We start from the raw sequence: 21,453 nt of genomic DNA on the forward strand, positions 1-21,453 counted from the left end.
GGACATAACATGGCCACTGCTCTTGGCGTGCCTACACACACTAGCGTCTGCATTAAAGAACTCTGCAAATTCGTTGATTTTGATTTCAGGGGATTGTGACTGACAAGGACATTGAAGAAAAATGAAGTAGGTCAGCATGCAACTGGTAGTTGCCCAGTAACCGCGTTTCCACTGTCGGGCCAGAAGTTCCACAGCGCTTCACTAAAACACACTCGTAACACGCCTCTCTGGAACAACGTCACACTAACACATCATTTCACCAACAAATGGAAGTTTTATCAGAAAACTAATCAGAAAGAAATCACTGGAAATGGCGTGATCGCAAAACAAACATGATAAAAGCGACCGTTTGATGGCATTTTTGTTGTTTACTTGAATATTTAAAACCCAAGCATTGATGTTTTACCACAGGTTTACAATAAAAAGTGATAGGCCTACATTGATCATGATGAATACATTTTTGTCAAAATTGCACATTAGTCACACACAGAAATAGTGGTTTAGCCTACCGTTAGGTCTATTTCACAAAAGAAAGAGGACACACTTACTTATTCAGTTTATTTGGTAGTTACAGGTATTTACATCACATTTAGAAAGAATGATAATTTCTACAAATATGCCACCAAAAATACGACCTGAGGAGCTTTAGCACTCTCTCGACTCCCAGTACAGTTATATTTTCAGTCAGAGAAACACAGGAAGCTCCCGAAAAAAAGAAAAAAAAAGCTTCTGACAGATCAAATACAAACATGATTGTGATAGCCTTTTATGATTTGTCTGATTTCTTCAAGCGTTCATACCATGTTTACTATGGTAATGGCTAGTCTGCATAGTCTTTTGCATCGCGTATAAATATTTCTACGGTGATCAGATCACAAACAGAAGGCATTCAAACATGAAAGTGAGTTTTGAGGTAAATTATTTTACAAGTCTTTAATGCTGACAGAATCATCCGGCGCCGCCGTCTCCAGACTCAGGTAAACCCCGCCTCGGTTCGTAACCACTCCTCTAGCCCGAGCTGGCCCGCTTTGGACCAAGGTATTCGGTGGGCCAGAAAACCCTGGCTGTTGGCCCCCAGGAAGCCCCGGCGAGGCCCGATCAAGCCCCTGAAGTGACAGTGGAAACGCGACTGGCCCTGGCACGCACTAGCACTCCCGCTTTTGGCCCGACAGTGGAAACGTGGCTAGTGTTCCTTTCCTTCCAAACATTTCCTACTGTCAATGGAACAATTTTAGGCCCAAAATTGAATAATGGAAATTAATCAAATCATGCAATAAAATACAAATATTCTACATTTAAAATTGAATATAACCTATGTTTAGCGATGCACGATGTATCGGCCACCATATCTGTGTTGGCCGATATATTAAAGTCGATAAATAATGGATTGTTTCCTTCAGCTTAGACACTTCAGATGTGCACTGTTCACCATTATGGGTTTGAATTGCTTGAAATATGATTGGAATCACTTCAAAAAAGGAAAATATATTTAAGTGCAACATGTGCAGCGCAAGTCTGTCATATAGGCTACAGACATGGCTTTTAAAGTCACTGTGAACCGGAAGTTGCAAACGACTTTTCTCCAGTGTTGTGACGTATTTCCCAGTGAAACGGAATATTGAACAGAGGGCAGGGTTTTACTCTAGCGCTCCTCCTCTCCATCTCTGCTCATAGCAGACTAACGGTTTGAGGGGAGTGGTTAATCGTTTTTCAACTCAAGCCTATGTCATCAGAGAGGGACCGCCATTCCAGACCGGAAGTAACTTTTCAGACTTTGATTAAAGATTACCACGGCAAACAAATTTTTTTCTGTGTCTTAACTTGCACGGATTAATTGTTAACCACAAGACTAGTAATATGCGCTAACAAAGTAAATGGGTTCAATTTTGATTTCATGCCGACTTTAATGGTGAGACTTTACTTTTGTTGTTGTAACCAGGCTCTCAAAAATTATATAAACATTTTGATTTATCAACCCATATATCAGTTATCGGCTTTCAAATATAAAGAGTTATCGGTATCAGCCAAAACCTTTCATATCAGTGCATCGCTACTTATTTTTGTCTAGTCATCCTCCCTTGTAAAATATTAAATATTTATCAGTGAAATTACTCTGCAAAATTCCTTTGAAATCATTCTTTATAATTGTAGATCCATATGAAATGCTTTATATATCATTATCTGCTAATGAGCAGTTGTAAAAGTCATAAATTGCTGGTTTAAAGGTGTGTGTGTGTGTGTGAACCCTGACTGTCCTTTTAAATATACTGAAACTTTAATGGTTTCAGTCAAATGAGGTGATGAATTTCTATTTATATCATTAACTGTCTTTGCTCATGTAAACTGGCCAGAGTCTGGGCTGCATTGGCGACTTTTATCCTGTTGCCAGGGCCGGCTTGCTTTTCCAGTCGTGAATGACTTCTTTAGCCAGCCTCTATCTCCTTTTCCTCATGCCCTGCAGTTGCCATTAATAGAAGGCTCAGCTATGTCAGAGCAGGGTGGGGAAGGAGTACAGTGCGAAGTGGAGAAGGTCAGCTTTGAGCTGACCAGGGCTTAGGCAAAAGCAAGCCTGATTGGCTCCTGGAGGTTTTCCAGGGCCTGCGGACAGCCAGGCTGACTGCTCACACGTACAGCGTCCTATTGATGGCACTGTATCGGAGTCATTAATCACCGCAGTCAGTCTCTTCAGGGAGAGGCCCGCTCTCCGTTACTCAATCGCCAAATGAGGAGTGTGGTTATAACCTCTGACCCTGCTGAGGGTGCATACCACACTATAATGGGAAAGACTACGGAGTACTGTTGAGGGACTCCAAACTAATACTATGACAGTGAGAGCATTTTACTGTTCTTGGCAGTACTTTTGGTTGGTAGCTATTTAAAGTCATGGCGTCAAGTGGCTTTCCAACACCAGTGAGGAAAATACAGACATGCAGTATGAATTGAGCTAAGTGAGCTGTTGCCGATGGCTTGTAATGTAATTTGTGATAAGATATACTTTATTTGTCTCTATCTCTCCATATCTCTTTATCTATCTCTCTCTCTGTTTAATCTTTCATGAATACTTTTCCCAAATCAGAAATGGTGCACACCTTTCTCCTCAAGTTCTGCTCAGGTCCTTCCTACAATTCTGTACTATTTATTTGCGTTTTAGCACAAACAAGAAACGGACAACATAAATTCATGGCAGTTTACTCTCCCTGCTTGTTTAAAAAAAAAGCTTATTTAGCTTGAGTAAAATTCCTGTTTGAGATCACCTTGCCTGTGGTCATATTCTCAGTTCTCAGCTTGCAGCATTTTAATTTGTATATTTCAAAATCCTGAAAAATAAAACTGACATTACCTTGTACGTCAGGTTACTGGGTTTTCAGTCGCTGAGGTGTAGAATATTCTTCAGATCTCTTGTGGTGCATTTATATTTTAGTTGAGAGCTGTGAGCATTGGTAAATATGTTTTTATGGTATCAACAGTGAATTCTCTACTTGTTCTGAGGGTTGGGGGAAAAAATGTGTATGGGACTAGTCCATCCAATTACAGATGAGTGCAGAATTTTTCTTAAAATTAAACTGTGTTGTATTTGTGTAGTCACATTTTTGCCTAAAATAAGGCGGTCTGTCTAAAAAAGTATTTAATTTTTATTTTTTTTAAAAGTGTGTTGTTGGAATTATCCAACAAGGCACCTTTGCAGGGTTCGAGTCTGAGATTAAAACGGTTGCATTTGCGATAAAAAATATTAATTTGCATATATAATGCATAAATATAAAAAATTAACATGTTGTGGTTAAATTGCGTGCCTTTTTACAGGCATGTTCTGTGATGAGTAGCCCATCACGTCTTTTGTTGTGTTGACGTGATGAAATGAGATGACGCGCAGCAAAGTTGCAGTGGAAAAAATATCACTGAGTTCTACCTCACTGAGCGCCAAAATATGCAACGGGACGAGGATCAGCTTTCAGCGTCAGAAATGCATGTCAAACCAAAAAATATCTGGCTTTTTCAAAGCCCTCATCTCTATCGAGCAGTGACGCTGATGGCTGTGCCAGCATGAGAGAGAAAACGACGGAGACGTGTCAATGAATGAACATGCAAGTACTGTAAAAGTGCTGGAAGACTGTGTCTATTTTGTGCACACAACATGGATAAACTACATCAGATAAACATGTCAGCTGTGTGCACACGGACTAATCGTTAACAATTCTCGGTTTTAATTTATACTAATATGGATTCTTATTCTCAGTATCTTTTAATCTTTGCTGTTTTCTTTTATTGCATGAACTTATTATTTTTAGCTCAGCCATCCATAATCACAGTCAGATTTGTATTTAATTGTCACCTTTAATGTGTTCGTTAATTGTAGTAAACAATTAATAAACTTTCAGCTTTCAAATTCTGTCAATTTTATATCGAAATATAATAAATGTCGTTTTAGTGCTCTTTAATGTGGCTTGAAAGATTGAGCTTGTATAAAACAGCTTGAGAGCAATCATGTTACGCAATGTCAAATTTACCTCAGAAAAGCCATTCAATGCTCATAAACTCATTAGTCAGACAAATAACTATAGAAAGGGTCATTTTGCTAAACATGCACTGTGTCACATAGGCTAATCCTTATATTTTTTACTTAACCTGTTGTCCACATGAGAACGAATGCAAGGAGCTACCTTTCACTAACTTTACCTCTCAGATATTACTAATAAAGAAAAATAGATTGGGTGTGTGCAAGACATACAACAATGTTTATAGGATGCATTGAGGAGTCCAAACTATACTTTTTGGTCAAGTGATGCTGGCATTATTATGGTCAGCGACACTGTCTCAGATTCTGTGTGAAAACAAATCTTTGTGACGATGTTCTCAAGTTGGAAAAGCAATTCAGTTCCTACTTTAAGTGAATCTTTGCTTCCCAGGACATCCACAAGATGGATGAAAATGCTGATGCTGTAAAAGGAGGGAAGACGTGACAACACATGATAAAATAAGAACGCGTTTATTCTTTTGTGCACTTAAATAATAATTTGGCACCTATCTTTTTCCCTTATAGGAGCCAATGGCTGCTTAATTATTTATTTTTTATTAATTTTTTGTCTGGAGCCCTGTCTTGGCTGCAAGTAAACATTGGTGTCTTGCATCAACTGGAATGCGTGACTCAATCCTTTTTATAAGCTTGTCCAATAGCATGGGCCCCTGGGGGTTATGGACAAGGGGTGTCACCATGGTACCAGGGCAAAGGGCACTCTTCCCCCTTTGCCAACTGAACTGTTGTCTGCAAACCTATTACTGCTTGCCTTCTCCCCCAACCTATATACATCCCTGTCAAATCCTAATCTCCCGGAGCATCCAGTGGACTGTTTCAGGCCTCCAACACAATGGCCCTCTGTAGTTTTGCTGGCGTGTAGGGACTGGCCTTCGTGATTCTCTCTTTTTTTTTTTTCTTCCCACGCATGAAGTGATTTCCATTTTGTCTTTAGAACAGAATGGCCCATTTCAAAGACTTCTCAGGTCATTTTGACTGCTGAAAGGGTCCGAGTCCATTGCCGGTGAGTCTGGCGGCAGGGTTCCTGTGACCAGTGCAGCTTCTTGTGCCGGGCTGATCAAGGGAGGAATTCTGTGATGGGCCCCTTTTTCCACCTTTTAGAGATCAGCCCGCCATTCCTGAGAGCTGAAAGGGCGTCTTTATCCGCAACCGGAGATGAGGTTTAAGTTCTTTCATGTACCTGCCAATTTCATCTGGCTCTTTGTGAATGCTCAATGGTGGGACTGTAGTGGGAAAGTGCGGAAAGCTGAAGAGGGTCATGCTACTGACTGTACCTCCAGCCATACCTGTCAGGATAAATGATGTGCGATAAGACTTCAGGCATTCTGCAGATTTCTAATCCAAGTCTTAAAAAAAAGAAGGAAAAAAAAACCTTGTCAAAAGGTGGCAGAGTTTTCAGCAGGAGTTCTCGTCTTTAATCAACAGCTCATGTCAAGTAAGATTGACTTAAGTTTAAAACCGTAGGATTGGTGGCTTTTTATTTTTTTTATTTTTTTTATTGTTTTGCATCTAAGGCATTTGTTTGGCAGGTTTTACAAACCAGCAAGATAATCTGTCTGAGATATGGAATGTTTAAAGTGGTGTGTGTGTGTGTGTGTGTGATAGAGCCTGTGGTCTATGTAATGAGGTACATCAGCAGTCATTATAGATTATCCACTGGCATAATGAAAGTTCCTATTGGAAACTAACAAGTCAGGGACTTCAGTGACTTTTTCCAAATGGCTCTGAACCTGAGAGCAAGCACAAATTAGAGTCAGACACTAAATCCCAATGATTATATTTGTGGTGACTTGAAATGAATAGCTTATCGAACTGAATGAATCTGATGTGAACTTAATTTTATCTGAAAATCTATGAAGGGATGCGTCTCGGCAGTTTGTCGGCCATTGATGATCCTTGGCCTACGCGCAGTTGAGTAAAAATCTGAAATGTTTTGTTAAACATTCCCTGAAGTTCTTGCTCGTAACCCAAAAACACACCTTATGTTCTATCTCCACAACACAATGTTATTGCTCTCAGTAGAATCCATGTTTTTCTGTCAACCATGTGTCTTTGATTTTTCATTTGATGTCTTTTTAAACATTCGAGGACTGTTTTGTCGGCGTCTGGTTGAGACTGCAAAACAAACCTGACTTTGAAAAATGGTTGTTGATTATTTGGACTTTGTTATAGGAGCATCTTTCCTGCTGGCTTTCAGAATGAATCTCCAAAAGATAGTGAGTTGGACGTACAGTGTTGTTGTTTGGGAGTCTTCTGAAGAAGCTCCTCTCGAACCCCCACCGACCGAACACCGGGAGCGTGAGAGACCGCCCCACCCCTCACGTATCCACTTCCCTCGTTCATAGGTTGGACACGAGGACTCAAGAGCAGTTCTCGGGGGAAATCAGCTGCATTGTATGGAGCTGCTCCCTCTTCAAATGCATAAAAATCTCCAGCCCACCCTGCACTAAACCCATCCCTCTTTTCACCGCAGGCTTTTTCTCCTTCCTCTCGGAGTGAAAGACCTGCATGAATAACAAACCCTCTAGAGTGTAGAGCTCTCCCCTCCCCATGAGACAATTCAGATGGTGTGCATTCCTCTGAAGTGTTTAAACCGGTCGGTCGCTATGCACTGACCCCCTGTCTCCGACCATTTCTGTCAACACTCATGGAGCCGGTTACTCTTCCAGTGCTGGGTGTTTTTTCAGGGACATGTTCGGTGATGAATGAGGCAGAACGGGAATGAAAAGCACAGTGTGAGAGGAGAAAAGGGAGAGAAAGCTGTGAATGGTAATCAGATTAGTCTTGATCCACCTGTGTGTATGTGTGCTTGTGGGTAAGCAAGCAGTGCGAAACATCAGCACTGGCAGAGACCGAAGATCTGGCTTATACCATTAACCTGAAGTGATTTACGGCGCCGCCATGATACGTCACTTATTAGATACCTTGATCGGTATTTGAAATGGGATCTAATTGACTAATCGACTAATCATGTAACAATCAACACAATTGTAAGGAATAATAAGGTCAACAAGTTTATCTCGCACATACCTTTTTGCATCCCGACTCACTTTTGTTGTGCATTGAATTTAAATATTTGTCAAAAAAAATGTACAAGGTACAAAAATAGCTTTGATTAATGCATTGCAAGTCCTCTGACTTTGTTTTAGTCTGCTGCATCTGGTTGTTTTCAAACGCAAGAATGTGTCTTATGTAAATGCCCCTTCAGAAACTGAGGGGTCAGTTAATCCTGAAATATAGGTCAGGTAAACCCTTAAAAATTTTGTTTTAGCACATCTCTAGCTTTTACCATTTAAGCCATTTCAGGCTGTTTGCGACGCCAACATGATATATCACTCTTAAGTTGCATTGGTCACACATGTCAGTGTTGTCTCTTGCTATTGAAATGCTTGTTAATGAATTCCTCTCTTTCTATTTCTCAACACAGGTCTTAGAGGCAGCCCCTTAACTATGGGATTTCAAAACTACTGAGGGCACTTTCACAAAAGGAGGGAAAAGAGGCGTAATCGAGAACAAAAGGAGAGGATTGAGCTTTTTGAAAAGAGGATCAGTTCTTTCGGACTCTGTGGGGTGCATGCTGCCCCCTCAACTGGACGTCCTCTTTTGTGCGAGAGAAAATAAAAGCAGGCATGCGCAATAAACTGAAAGAGTTCTGGGATGGGGGACGCCCCATGCTGGGGCAGAGGGACAGGACTCTTGTGGTGCTGCTGATCGCAATGGTGCTGACAGTAACGGAAGTGCGGGCTTCCTGGGATCAGAACCCATTGGAAGTTCTAGGCGATGTAAGGCAGCTGGAGGCGTCTATGCACTCGACGGTCTTGTCGGACCTACGCGAGGCAGAAGCAGCGGTTGTGTCCGTGTCGCAGCCCAGCGGCTTCCCAGACTCCTCAGCGGTGGTGGGCAGGGTGTTCCAAATGCGTGTGCCCATCAAAGCGAAGGACTCCAGGGTCACAGTAAAGGTGAGATTCTCTTCCTTTTAATGGCCTGCATGGCAATCCTTAAACATGTTGCAAATGTATGCAAACAAATATGTCCTCTGGTGCTCAGCGGATCGTCCCTGGCATATCAGATAGCTCCACATCAACACTCCCCAGCCAATGTACTCAGTCAGAGCAAAAGACGTGACTTTGCCCCAAGCACTGCTCAAATCTTATTCTACGCTTTCCTTATGACTGATGGACCATAAAATGTGTTGGTCCCTGTAATAATGCAATGCTACTTGGAAACATGTGGTCTGCATGCTTTATGGCATAGAGCTCTCTGGGAACTGCGAGCATTGGGGTGCACTTTATATTTAGATCAACAGCATAAACAAATTTGAGTTCACTAATATATCTATTTTTGCTGTTACAATTTATTTTGTGTTACTGTTGGTGCTACAATCTGTATAAACCCCAACAAGGTGTGTCTATCTTCTGTCAGCTAGCATTTCTTGCTTTCTGAAAACCAATCAATGCGCTAATGGTACAAACACAATGCAGCCCTGACCAGGCATCTTTTGTTGACCACCCAACAGTTGATGAGACATTTTTAACCAACCAGTCCATGTCAACTGTTGTTAAAAGCGTGACCCCTGTCTGAATCTGTTCATTGTGTTTCTCTGTCCCGTCTAAATGTTGGGCGGCTCTCCCAGGCCTTCTGTGTAATCCTACATTCACTGGATCATTTCTGCCCTGTCAAGCGCATTTTTTAAGTTGAAACCACAAACCCCTTTGTTCACTTTCGGAAAATCTGTCTTGACAGCTGTGCCAAAGAATCTAACGCCCAACAGTTAAAGCTGCCTACAGCTGTTCCCTTCCATAGCCATTCAGACCTGTCCAGTCCAATAGCCTACGATGAACTTCCCCTTTCCGTCCTTAAGAGCATTTAGAATCTGCTTTGCAAACTATAAATAATTTTGAAGTCTCAGAAAAGAGTCGAGAGCCAGGACAAAAATGAATTATAACTACAGAGCTGTTTTACTACTTGGAGTGGTGGTACGTGCAAAACTTGCCACTAGAGTGTTGAAGATTATCAGAGACTAGCTATGAGTTTGCTAGGTAGTTGCTTAATGGCTCAGAAATAGATGGGGACGCACCGATCCAATACTCTGTAACGGAAATGCATCTGCTGCCTTTTTTCCATTTTATAAAGCATGCGCACAGCAATTTACTGGTAACCTGTCATATCTATCAGATCTTGTTGCCCCATTAAAAAGCTATGTATATATAGGCTATATTAAAATAAATGTATGAAGTATACAAATATACCAAGGTTTTGTATAAATTGTGCACCCAAGATTTTTTCTAAAATTACTTTTGCTGGTAAATATTTCGTCATAATATATAATTGCATATATTCATTTGTTGTTTTTCTCTATAATAAAGTAGTGCATTTAGTGGACTGGGTAAAAGTGATCATCAGTTCTACACAAAGATGTATAGGTATTGCATCGATAAAATAGACTTTTTTTTTTATTTTATATTTTTTATATTTTCTAAATAGGGTTTCTATATAAATTTATAACAGATTTGTATCTTCTGCCAAAAAAAAAAAGATCACATTGCTTATAACAGGGATTTTTTTTTTGCCCACTTCCTATAATAAAGCATCCACTTTGTATACAATTGGTTTATTACAATATATGATAGAAAAATATTGTCACTGTACTAAATGTATGTATTTTATATATACTGTCTGTATATGTAAATATGTATATAAAATATAAAAAATGCATACATTTAGTACAGTGACAATATTTTTCTATCATATATTATATGTATATATGCATATACATACATATATACACATACATACATACATACATGCATACATACATACATACATACACATATACATGCATACATACATACATACATACATACATACACATATACATACACATACATATATATATACATATACATACACATACACACATACATATACATACATATACATACATACATACATACATACATACATACACATATACATATACACATACACACATACACATATACATACATACACATACATATACATACATACATACATACATACACATATACCTATACATATACATACACATACATACATACACATATACATACACATACACACATACATACATACACATATACCTATACATACACATACATATACATACATACATACATACATACACATATACCTATACATATACATACACATACATACACATATACATACACATACACACATACATACACATATACCTATACATAAACATATACATACATACATACACATACATACATACATACACATATACATACATACACATACATGCATACACATATACATACACATACACATATATACACATACATACAGATATAGATTTTTAGCCCCCCCCACACACACATACACATACATACACACATACATACACACATACATACATGCATGCATGCATACATACACACATACATACACACATACATACACACACACATACATACATACATACATACATACATACATACATACATACATACATATACATATACATACATACATATACATATACATACATACACATACACATATATACACATACATATACAGATATAGATTTTTAGCCCCCCCCACACACACATACATTTTAACATCTTATTTGATTTTCTTTTTTTTTCTTTTTTTCTTTTTCTTTTTTCTTATAGCATAATTAGTGTATAGTATTGCAGTTGGTCTTTGCTGCTAATTCTATAGTATCTTAAGTCTGTCATGTCCAAAGCTCTCTGTTCACACCAGACCCATCAGCATGATTTCCACGAAATACTTGGACCCTCAGATATTCATAAATAACCTACTGTGCAAAAGATCCTTTTGAAGTTACTGACCTACTTCATGCTTTTAAATTTCTAGCCTCCATTTTATCAAAAGGAACCAAGGGGATATGCTTAAAAGAGAGAAAAGCCAAGCTCATCTTAAAAACATCCCTTTGTGCTTTTTTTTTATTTTATTTTTTTAGTTGTGTTCAAAACAGGACAAAGCTCTAGTATTAAATGCCAAAGCCAGTTTGACGAATGCTCAATCATCTTCGATAAATAGAGGCGGCTGTTTTAGTTGCTGCTAATGTCGTTTATGTTTAACGAAGGAAACTGCGAGCTTCTCTCTCCCTTGTCCTTTCATTTCTCTGAATTCCTCTCCTCCTGCTCCTCCACTCTCGTCCGTGATGGCAGGATTCTTCGTATTCTCCCCAGCCCCTCCCTTTTTCAGCACAAAGACTGGCACTGAAACCTAATTAGCCTCAGCAGTGAGGCAGTGGAAAAGTTGTATTCCTGCAGCTGATAATAAAATGGCTTTGGAAATATGAGTCACTTTATGTTGACTGCGAGATGTATGTAACTCTAGAATCGCTCCGTTTGGGTCTCGCGGATGCATATTCACGTTTATTTGTTATGATACTGTCTGCATAGCAACCAGCTTTTGCGGTGCCAGTGTCATTGCAGTCTAGAATTACTCTGCCGCACCACTGCCCTTTCACAGTCTTTATGCAGTCTCGACAAGTCTTTCCTTTTCAGGAAAAAAAGGACCTATAATTCCTCATTTTAGGTGGGTTTGGAAACAAAGGGAGCAAAACGCAGACCTCGGCTTGTGTGAATGAATCAACAGAGGGACCTGCCATGCCGTTCCTGTTATGTCCACTAGAGGGCAGTTACGGGTTGACTATTTAAGTGTCCTTGAATGTTCTCCTTGTGATTGTTTCAGGAAATGGAGCTCTGTGGATTTATACCATAAATAAGCCCCTCTTTTAGTAGCCTATTTATCCCTCTTTACTCAGGCTCCTTATTTTGCAGAAGTCCTTTTTTAAAATAGGTCCTATGTTGAATTCAAATGTCGAGTTTCTGCATGTACCCATCTCCACCTGTCTGCCACAATGACACAGCCCAAGGAGCTGTAATTTTCCCTCTTTCATAATGTGACCGTGTTTCGATACCGATCCACGTTGAAGAATGCTGCTTGCCATTCATGAGTTTTATCTTCACGGCCCTTTTTTTTTTCTTTTTCTTTTTTTCCCCTCTGCACATTTACTGTTTTCTCCTTTGTTCATGCTTGTTCCGCAGCATGGATCAAAAGCTGACATTCCCTCCTCACTGAATAGCAATTTAAAGTTTTGTTATAAACAAACAGCAGCCCTCCCGGTGAGCCTTTATTCTGTTACCTTTTCTTTCCCTGTCTGAAAAATGTCAGCAAAACAGAATCGGCATTCATTTGATAACTTTCATTTACCTAGATGAAGGTCTGCTATTGGCAACTTGAAGCCTGTTTTGATTCCTGCTACACAGGCAGCTCGGTCGCACATTTTGCAAATCCCTCTCTCAAGTGACCTGAACACACACCCCACATTTCATTTGTAATTTTCGGCAGAAAAATGGGTCATGTTCCACAGTCCGCTGAAAAAGGCCTGTCGTTTTCCCTAGGTAAGAGTGGGTTATTTTCAAAGATCACTCTGTCGTCATTCTGTCTCAAAACTGGGAGTGCAAATGCTTCGCTCCTGAAAATGTGATGGGTCTTTATTTTAAAAACTAAAGGGCTCTTCAGGCTGGTTCCCCCACTGCCTCCTTTGTCTCCGTTTCTCTCTCTAATATCACAAAGACATGCCTGAGCCTACTCCTTCAGAACTATGAATCTTATCTTTTCAGCTGTCTTCATATCCCAACAATGGGATCTATTCTTCCTGCAGACTCCCCCACAAGCATGCTCTAACAATGAGCAGCTTTATTCGACCCACAACCAAGGGAGTTTCGATTCATCCATGTAATTCCTTCATTTCAGGGGGGGGGGGGGGAGTTTATTCTTCTCATCAGGTCTTTAAAGATTTTAATATTACAACCCTATCACTGAGGTCCTACGGGTTGTTAAAGGGATACTAGTTCATCTAAAAGGAAAATTGTCATCAATTGCTCAGTCATGTTGCTCCACACCTTCATGACTTTCTTTTTCCTGTTGAACAGAACAGGTTTAACAGAATGTAAAAAATTGACAGTCACCATTCACATTCCTTGTATGGAATACAGTTTTCATTTTTAGGCTCTCTGTTGGTTGTGTGGCCCTGGGATCTGTAGGAATATTTTCTTTCCCACTCTACATGTGCCATTCAGAAGCATCCTGACAGGCTTGCCGCAGCAATTGAAATATGAAAGAAAAAACAACTCCCTAATATTCTTGTTGTTGACATTCTCTCTGCACTCGTTTCTGCCTTTCCTTGCTTTCTTCACTTAAGTCAAGAGAAACATGCCTTTGGCAGAAGTTATACTGTCTTTAGTGTGGGTTGTATGAATCATCACTATGGAAACTATGTGGTTCCCTAAATGTCAGTGGCTGTGTGTGTGTTGCCACTGATGCTCTAGTTTCAGAAGAAAAATACTTGCCTTAACCTTCTGTTTTAATCTAAACCAAGGTCTAAAAAGGCACCGAAAGTAGACGCATGCCATATGTACCATATGTTTCAATGCAGGTATGGTATCAATTTGGCTATAAACAGAATATGTAAGGCATTTTTTGTCAGTGCTGTATATCTAGGCCTATTAGATATTGCTGTGGTTTTTAAAGATAATGAGGTGAAAAGTAAATATAGATTCAGTGGCATTGCTGAATCAATTCACTAATTGAAGGATAATTCCACAATTGATCGTTGTTTGACACATTCTGTAATTGATAGCTGTGGCCCATTTCTGTGTTTTAAAGGAATAGTTCGCCCAAAAATAAAAATACTGCCATTTATATACTCATTTATGTAATTTTTAGTTCAGTTTGACCTTCATGGAATGCAAAAGGAGAGGTTTAGCAGAATGTTCACGCCACATTTTTCCATACGATGGAAGTGAATGGGGGTGGACATCAAGATTGGAAAAAACATGAAAGTAGTCCCTGCAAGTTATACGATAGCTTAGTATGATGATAACTAAATTGTCATTTCACTTTATGGTTTATGACCCCTCTAAAGGTGCCGTATTTAAAAATATGTGGAAGCAAATAGGATTTGAGAGCTGCGGCTGTGTAAATGATGACAGAATTGTAATTTGTGTGTAAAGCTAACCCTTTAAACCCTCAAAATACAACTGTTCAGTGCAAGCCATGTACCATTTGAAGTGCAGCAGTGTTGATGTTTCAAGCACACTATCAATCAACAAGACTATAGATCAGCCTATAATTAGACTCTCACCTGAATTATTAATGTCTCTAAGCGATCAAATAGGTTCACCGTCAATCTCGCACACATGCTCTGACTGGTAGATGGGAATATTCAAAAGCAGGATTGCGAAAGGCAGAGAGGGGTGTGGTGCTGTTGGATTTTTGTGTCTAAACTTTTGAAGCCTGTCAATTGAAATAAAAAGCCCAGCTGCTGATGCCACTGCTCCCTTAGTGACTGTTATGTACTGGTTTGAGTTTTAATGACCCAACTCATGGGCACTGGTTCTACATAATGTATGAACCAGGATTTATTACCAATCAAATTAAGGGACTGGAAGGAAAGGATGTATTTTTGAATTTGCAAAGAGACTTATGTTAACGGATCATTGCAATGCCATTGATTCATTATTGGTTATTTTTGACTGAGCGCTCATTGAATGGCTCTCCAGCTGGCGGAGAATCTCATGCCGCAGGGAGCTCTATGCCACTCTGAGAGCACTCATTCATTATAGTCTTCACTCCTCCTGTGTTACTGAATTTGAAGATACTGAATTCATGCTCACAACCAGGAAAGATATAGTACAAAAACTAAAAATTATGTATCATTTGAGAAAGACGACTTCGATTCATGCGATTAGTCGCATTATAAAGTGAAATTTACTTTCAGGTTTTACGTGTTTTACTTGGCAGAGCATGTCTGGCATCACTGTAAGCTCATTTGTCTTGTTAAATTTCAGATGCGAGTCATTCAGTTGCAGTAATCATTATTTCTCCTCCCATTTTACAGATCACAGAAGCAAGCAAGGATGTGCTCCCAGCATGGTTGCATTGGGATGCAGAGAGTGGCACACTTCAAGGCCTTCCTCTAGAGACAGACAAGGGCGTTCACTACATATCTGTTTCTGTTTCCAATGAAAGCCAAGTCTCCCAGAGCCCAGATGTGTTCTCCATTGAGGTGCACCCAGAGGAGCATGCTGATACAGACCCTTTTCAGCTTGCAATCCAGCAATCAGCCAGCAATGATGTCCAACCTTTCATCTGTGGCAATGAGGAGCCTGTTACTGTGCTTACCGTCATTCTGGATGCTGACCTCACAAAGATGAGCTCAAAGCAGAGGGTAGAACTTCTTGCCAACATGAAAAAGTTCTCTGGCATGGGGCTTCAGCACATGAAGATTTTGCCTGTGGTCAACAACCGTTTGTTTGACATGTCTGCTTTCATGGCAGGACCAGGAAATGCCAAGAAGGTGGTTGAAAACGGAGCCCTTTTGTCCTGGAAACTTGGCTGCAGTCTGGATCAAAGCAGCATTCCTGATATTATTAGTGTTCAGGTTCCGGCAAAAGAGGGGACCATGTCCGCACAACTAGGGTATCCAGTTGTTGGATGGCATATCGCTAACAAAAAGCCCCATGTACCCAAAAGGGTGCGAAGGCAGCTCAACAACACCCCCACTCCCATTCCTTCAATACTCCCCCCAACTGCTTACCCTGAGCCCCCCGTCCGTATTGTTCCCACACCAACCTCTCCTTCTATTGCTCCTACCTCAGAAAGTTCTGCCCCACCTGTTCGTGGTCCTGTGCCACTTCCCGTGAAACCTACCATTCGGAACAAAGATCCTATTGCCTACACTCCAACCTTAGGCCCCCCTCAACCAACACGTGTAATGGAAACCACCAGCACTATTGGCATCCAGCCCACCATGACCAGGCCTGTATATGTTGGAACCTCTGTGACCCCAGCAACACCCACCACCAGGACAAAACCTACAAAAAGACCTGGAAAGAAACCCAAGACAACACCAATACCAAGAGAACCCAAGTCCACCACAACCAAGCCACCAAGACGCACCACTCCCGCAGTTATTGTACTTGATGGCAATACAAAACCCCAGCTGCGTAACGCAATCGATCAGGTGAATGCCTACGTTGGCACCTACTTTGAGGTGAAGGTTCCATCTGATACATTTTTCGACAAAGAGGATGGAACTACAGATAAGTTAAGGCTCACCTTGCGCAAGGGCAGTGATGTAGTTGGGGATGATTCCTGGATACAGTTCAATAGCACAAGCCAGTTGCTGTATGGATTACCAGACCAGGAGCACGAAGGAAGACATGAGTATTTCATGCAAGCAACTGACAAAGGAGGTCTCTATGCAATGGATGCCTTTGAGGTCCGTGTCAATCGATGGGGAGCCAGTGTTAAGTCACCGGTGTTGTTTACTGCCATGTTTGAGGGCGATGCGCGTACAGTCACCAATGACATTCACAAGAAAATCCTTCTTGTCAAGAAACTGGCCCAGACTTTCGGTGATCGTAACAGCAGCACTGTTACGCTGAAGAACATCATCAAGGGCTCCATCATAGTGGAATGGACCAACAACAGCCTTCAGCAAAACCCCTGCCCAAAAGAGCAAATACAGCATTTGAGCAGAAAGATCTCTGATAATGAGGGTAAACCCTCTATACAATTCACTAAACTCATGGAACCAGACTTCAAGGCATTAAATATCACTGTCAGGGGCACAGGAAGCTGCCGTAACTACATGTTTGTACCGTTAGGTGAGATCCCCGATCCGACCCCATCTCCTGTTACCCCTGCTGTGGGTGCCGGAAGACAGAGCACTGATGATGTTTATCTTCACACCGTCATACCGGCAGTGGTGGTTGCAGCCATTTTGCTGATTGCCGGAATCATTGCCATGATTTGCTATCGCAAGAAGCGCAAGGGCAAGCTGACTATAGAAGACCAAGCAACTTTCATCAAGAAAGGAGTGCCCATTATTTTTGCGGATGAGCTCGATGACTCTAAGCCACCCCCCTCTTCCAGCATGCCCCTTATCCTTCAAGAGGAAAAGCCTCCGCTTCCTCCACCAGAGTATCCCAACATGGCTAGTCCAGAGACAACACCTCTGAACCAGGACCTTTTGGGAGAGTACACACCTCTACACGATGAGGATCCTAATGCCCCTCCCTACCAGCCACCACCACCCTTCACTGTCCCAATGGAGGGGAAAGGATCCCGTCCTAAGAACATGACCCCATACAGATCTCCACCCCCTTACGTGCCACCCTAATGTTTGTTGAAACCTCCGGAGCAGGAGGATGGGGAACTTTTGTAGTTCCACACCAGTGTTGTCTCTTTGCATTATGGGATTTTTAGAAGGGGGGCGCTGCAAATCTGGGTTTTGGGTTTGAATGTGATGGGATGGTTTTTGTTAAACAGGACTCTTAAGGAGATGTGGGAGGGTGGGGTGAGTGGATAGTCTGCGAAGGACAGCAAGAACAACCTCAGCCTCTGACTACTCTGGTTATTGCTAAACTGTTGGGGATGTACCCTCCAGTCCTGGCGCTTTTGTGTCTAGATGGGCTTTTTTTGACTAATTATTGGTTTTGTTTTTGTTTATTTCTTTTCTTTTTTGTTTTTCCTATTTTTGACAAACTCCTTGCCTAACAGCACTCTTTCTATCTTCTGAATTCGTTAATCTTGAATAATATAAGCGGACAATAAAGCTGACTGCAGGTGCAAAAGATTTCATAGAGAAATTCAATAACAGAAGGGGAATAAAAGAATGGCCTTGGGAGACTTGGACAGGCATGCAGACAGTTTTGTGGGATGTCGATTCATTATGGTTTTGCCTTTTAACACAAAAATTAAACTGTTTTTATTGTTATTCACATGTCTAGTTAAATCACTACAAGAAGAGGTAGCCAAAACAAAAGATTTGTTTAATCCACTGTATATTTGAAAGTTATGCTAGAACATCTTTAATTTTTATTATATATATTTTTATTACTTTTTTTAAGTATCACACTGAAAACACTATTTTTCACCCCTCAATTCTGAAAAAAAGCAACAAAAAAAAATATTAAATCACTGAGTGAACATCGCAAAGTGTGTTCTGACTTGAGAAATGTGCTTTATAGTTTCTTGCCAGCCATGTGAAACTTTTGGAGGAGGTAATCTAATGAGTGAGTCGTCTATGCAGATTCTGCCTTTGACCTGCCAGGCTGAAGCCCAGTATTGATCTCACTTAATCATATTTCCCATAGGTCGTGAAGAAATCTTGTGATGTAATTGGATGTACAGGTCTCCGTATCCTTAATTTTCTCATAAAACTGCAGGAACAATGTTCAGCACCCTCAAGTCAAAACCACCAATATACTGTTTCACCAGTTAAACTCAAGCTACTGACAGTCATTGAGACAGATTGCTCAATTTCAAAGACTTGATTTAATCAGAACAAGCTCTGGTTTCAAATGATTTGTAGTTTCTTTTTCTTTTATTTTTGTTGTTATTTTAAAAAAAATATATATATATATATTTCAGTGATGATTATGGAGTATATGCCTTGGATCCACTCAAACTAATTCTAAATAAAGACTGAAGATTTTGATAATAGTGACCCATCCTCTACACAACGGCATTGTTTATTATATGTCATGTCATTATTATTATATATTTGCAGTTGAATGCCATATTTTGCCTTGGTGGTATCGCAGCAAGTGTCTTCTGTACATAATATTCTGCCTGTGGATATAACTGTATTTATAGTCCAAACGTGTGTAAATCAGATATGGTAAAAAAAAAAAAAAAAAGGAAATAGAGAAAAAATATTACCGTTTGTTTTAGATGAGGGGTGATTATTTTTTATACATATATAGTGATGGCTATTAAAAAAAAGAAATATTTGCGCAAGACCTGGAATAGGAGTGAAAAGAGCGGGTTTCATTTACAAAATCATCACAAAAAAAAAAAAGGTTGATAAAATCACGGTCTAATTTTTTATAAAGTTTTTGATACAGCCTCAAATTGTTTATTAAGAACAATAAATATATAGTGTACTGCAATTTGTAAATCTTTAGTCTTGGTAATTGATTCATTATACAGCTTTTCCTCATCGGTCTTTTATTTTATTTTATTTTTTTAAGGTGGAATTCTTTGTTTACTTTAAATTTATTTAACAAAATAGAAAAGGCGGACTGTGTTGTCAGGAAAAATGTTGCCCTTTTGTAATTTTTTTTTTTTTTCTGATTCGTGTTTTACGCTCATTTGTTTTGAGGTTTGATTTCAAAAGTGACATTTGCAATAATAAAGGTGTGACGTTGTCACGGCTGGTCAGTATGAGTAGTGTGCGAGATATGTGTGATACGTCCTCACGTCTGACAACCCTAAATGACTGAGTTGTTTCGCCATGCAGGGGGGGGTTGGGGTTATGTATGGATGTAGCCTATACTTTTGGGGTGTAATGGTAACTCGGTTTTTAATGCTTCCATTTATCAGTAAACCAAAATCCATGTTTCTTTAGTACGTACCAGCAGTTAGAAGATGGAAATGTTGGTCTTGCAATAGATACGAGTAGGATTGAGGTACAAAAACATTGCAACATGCACTTCATCTCGGTACGACATTGACAAACTGCAAAAACTAATTTTCCTAATCAGTATTTTTTTTTTTTTAAAGAAGCAAAGTTTGGGCAATTTGCTCCAGTAAAGTAAGAAATCATTCACTTTTTATAATTTACAGGAATACAAAGCAGATTCTTTTGTTTCAATACATTATTTATACATGTAGCAATGAGTCTGTTGCAGTAAAGCTACTGCTTTCTCATTAGCACAACTCTGAATTAATATTTTAGTTGGAAAAACCAAAGATGCAGATTACAAAATAGCTGTCGTTTGCTAATGTTAAGTCTGCTGCTTTCGTTCATGTTGTTAAACGGACTGATGAATAAGTAAAAATACAACAGTTTCCCCTTTTAAAGAATGTTTGCTCGTTTTTCCTACAAAATACAAGCTCAGTGTCGTCGGTCAATGGAGAATATTATTACATATATTCAATCTATATGGTTATTTTCACAAACCCTGAGCTAAGGATGAATTTAATCTGTATCGTAATATTCTTTGGCACAGTCATGATGTCTATACATTTTTAATGTGAAATCAAGTCAGCCTTACATCATCCATTTTTTTTTTTTTTTTTTTTTTTTTAGTATTTCAGCAGAAGAAAATAAAATCACATGCAGTTTGTTTGATTTAGTATGAATATAATTTTAATACTTAAACTGGAATATCATGCTTTTACGTTTGATACGAGGGGGAAATGGTCAGTATGTTTTGTGTATATGAGTTCTGTTTCTTTTTTTTGTTTTTCAATCGATGTTTCAAAGTGTGCAAGCTGTATCGCAAAGACAAGCCGAGTTGACGTGAGATTGACGTCGAACATTTTAAGCAATGCATTTCTAAAGGTGCTGAGGTTGACCTTGGGGGGGCCAGGTGTAACAAATGACAGTGATGTGTTAAACGAGACGCCTTTTGAGGTCTGCCAATACGCAGATGCTGCGATGAAGTGCAACCTAGTAAAGAATTCAACACCAACGCAATGACGACAAAACCACTTTATTCATTCTCTCTTTCATGTTAAACAGCGTTGGTTCATTTATACCACCAAACACTGTATGTTTGAATCTTGTATTAAAAAGTGTTCTCACCGGGAATGTGTGTGGGTTCTTTGATAATTCATTATAGAGAGATTTCATAGTTCATGAATATCATATATGCATAGGCCATTTCATTCATAATTTGGGATTAAAGAAATGTTCTGGGTTCAAACAACTAAGATTGACACGTTCTTTGATTATTAATGCTGAATATAATTTGACTTGTGGCTTTAGTTTGTTGAAACGAACATAAATTGTGGTTACGGTAATGCACAGTACTTGCATTGTAAATGAAACCATCGGGTTCTGGAAGTATTCTTTTTTT

The 21,453-nt window shown here is 39.6% G+C and overlaps 1 protein-coding gene across 2 annotated transcripts in view; it reads left to right on the forward strand.

Annotated features, from left to right (window-relative positions):
* dag1 (dystroglycan 1) overlaps nt 1–21,185 on the forward strand; it is a 37,247-nt gene extending 16,062 nt beyond the window's left edge. For both annotated transcript variants that reach the window (XM_082137818.1, XM_082137819.1), the window contains exons 2-3: nt 7,959–8,490; nt 15,480–21,185. In XM_082137818.1, coding sequence (XP_081993944.1) covers nt 8,161–8,490; nt 15,480–17,765 — 2,616 coding nt within the window. In that variant the 5' untranslated portion in view covers nt 7,959–8,160 and the 3' untranslated portion in view covers nt 17,766–21,185. The remainder of the gene's footprint in view (nt 1–7,958; nt 8,491–15,479) is intronic.
* Nucleotides 21,186–21,453: the final 268 nt, after the last annotated feature.

The sequence above is a fragment of the Leuciscus leuciscus genome, assembly GCF_965113295.1.
Source record: "Leuciscus leuciscus genome assembly, chromosome: 15".
NCBI classification, from domain to species: Eukaryota; Metazoa; Chordata; class Actinopteri; order Cypriniformes; family Leuciscidae; genus Leuciscus; species Leuciscus leuciscus.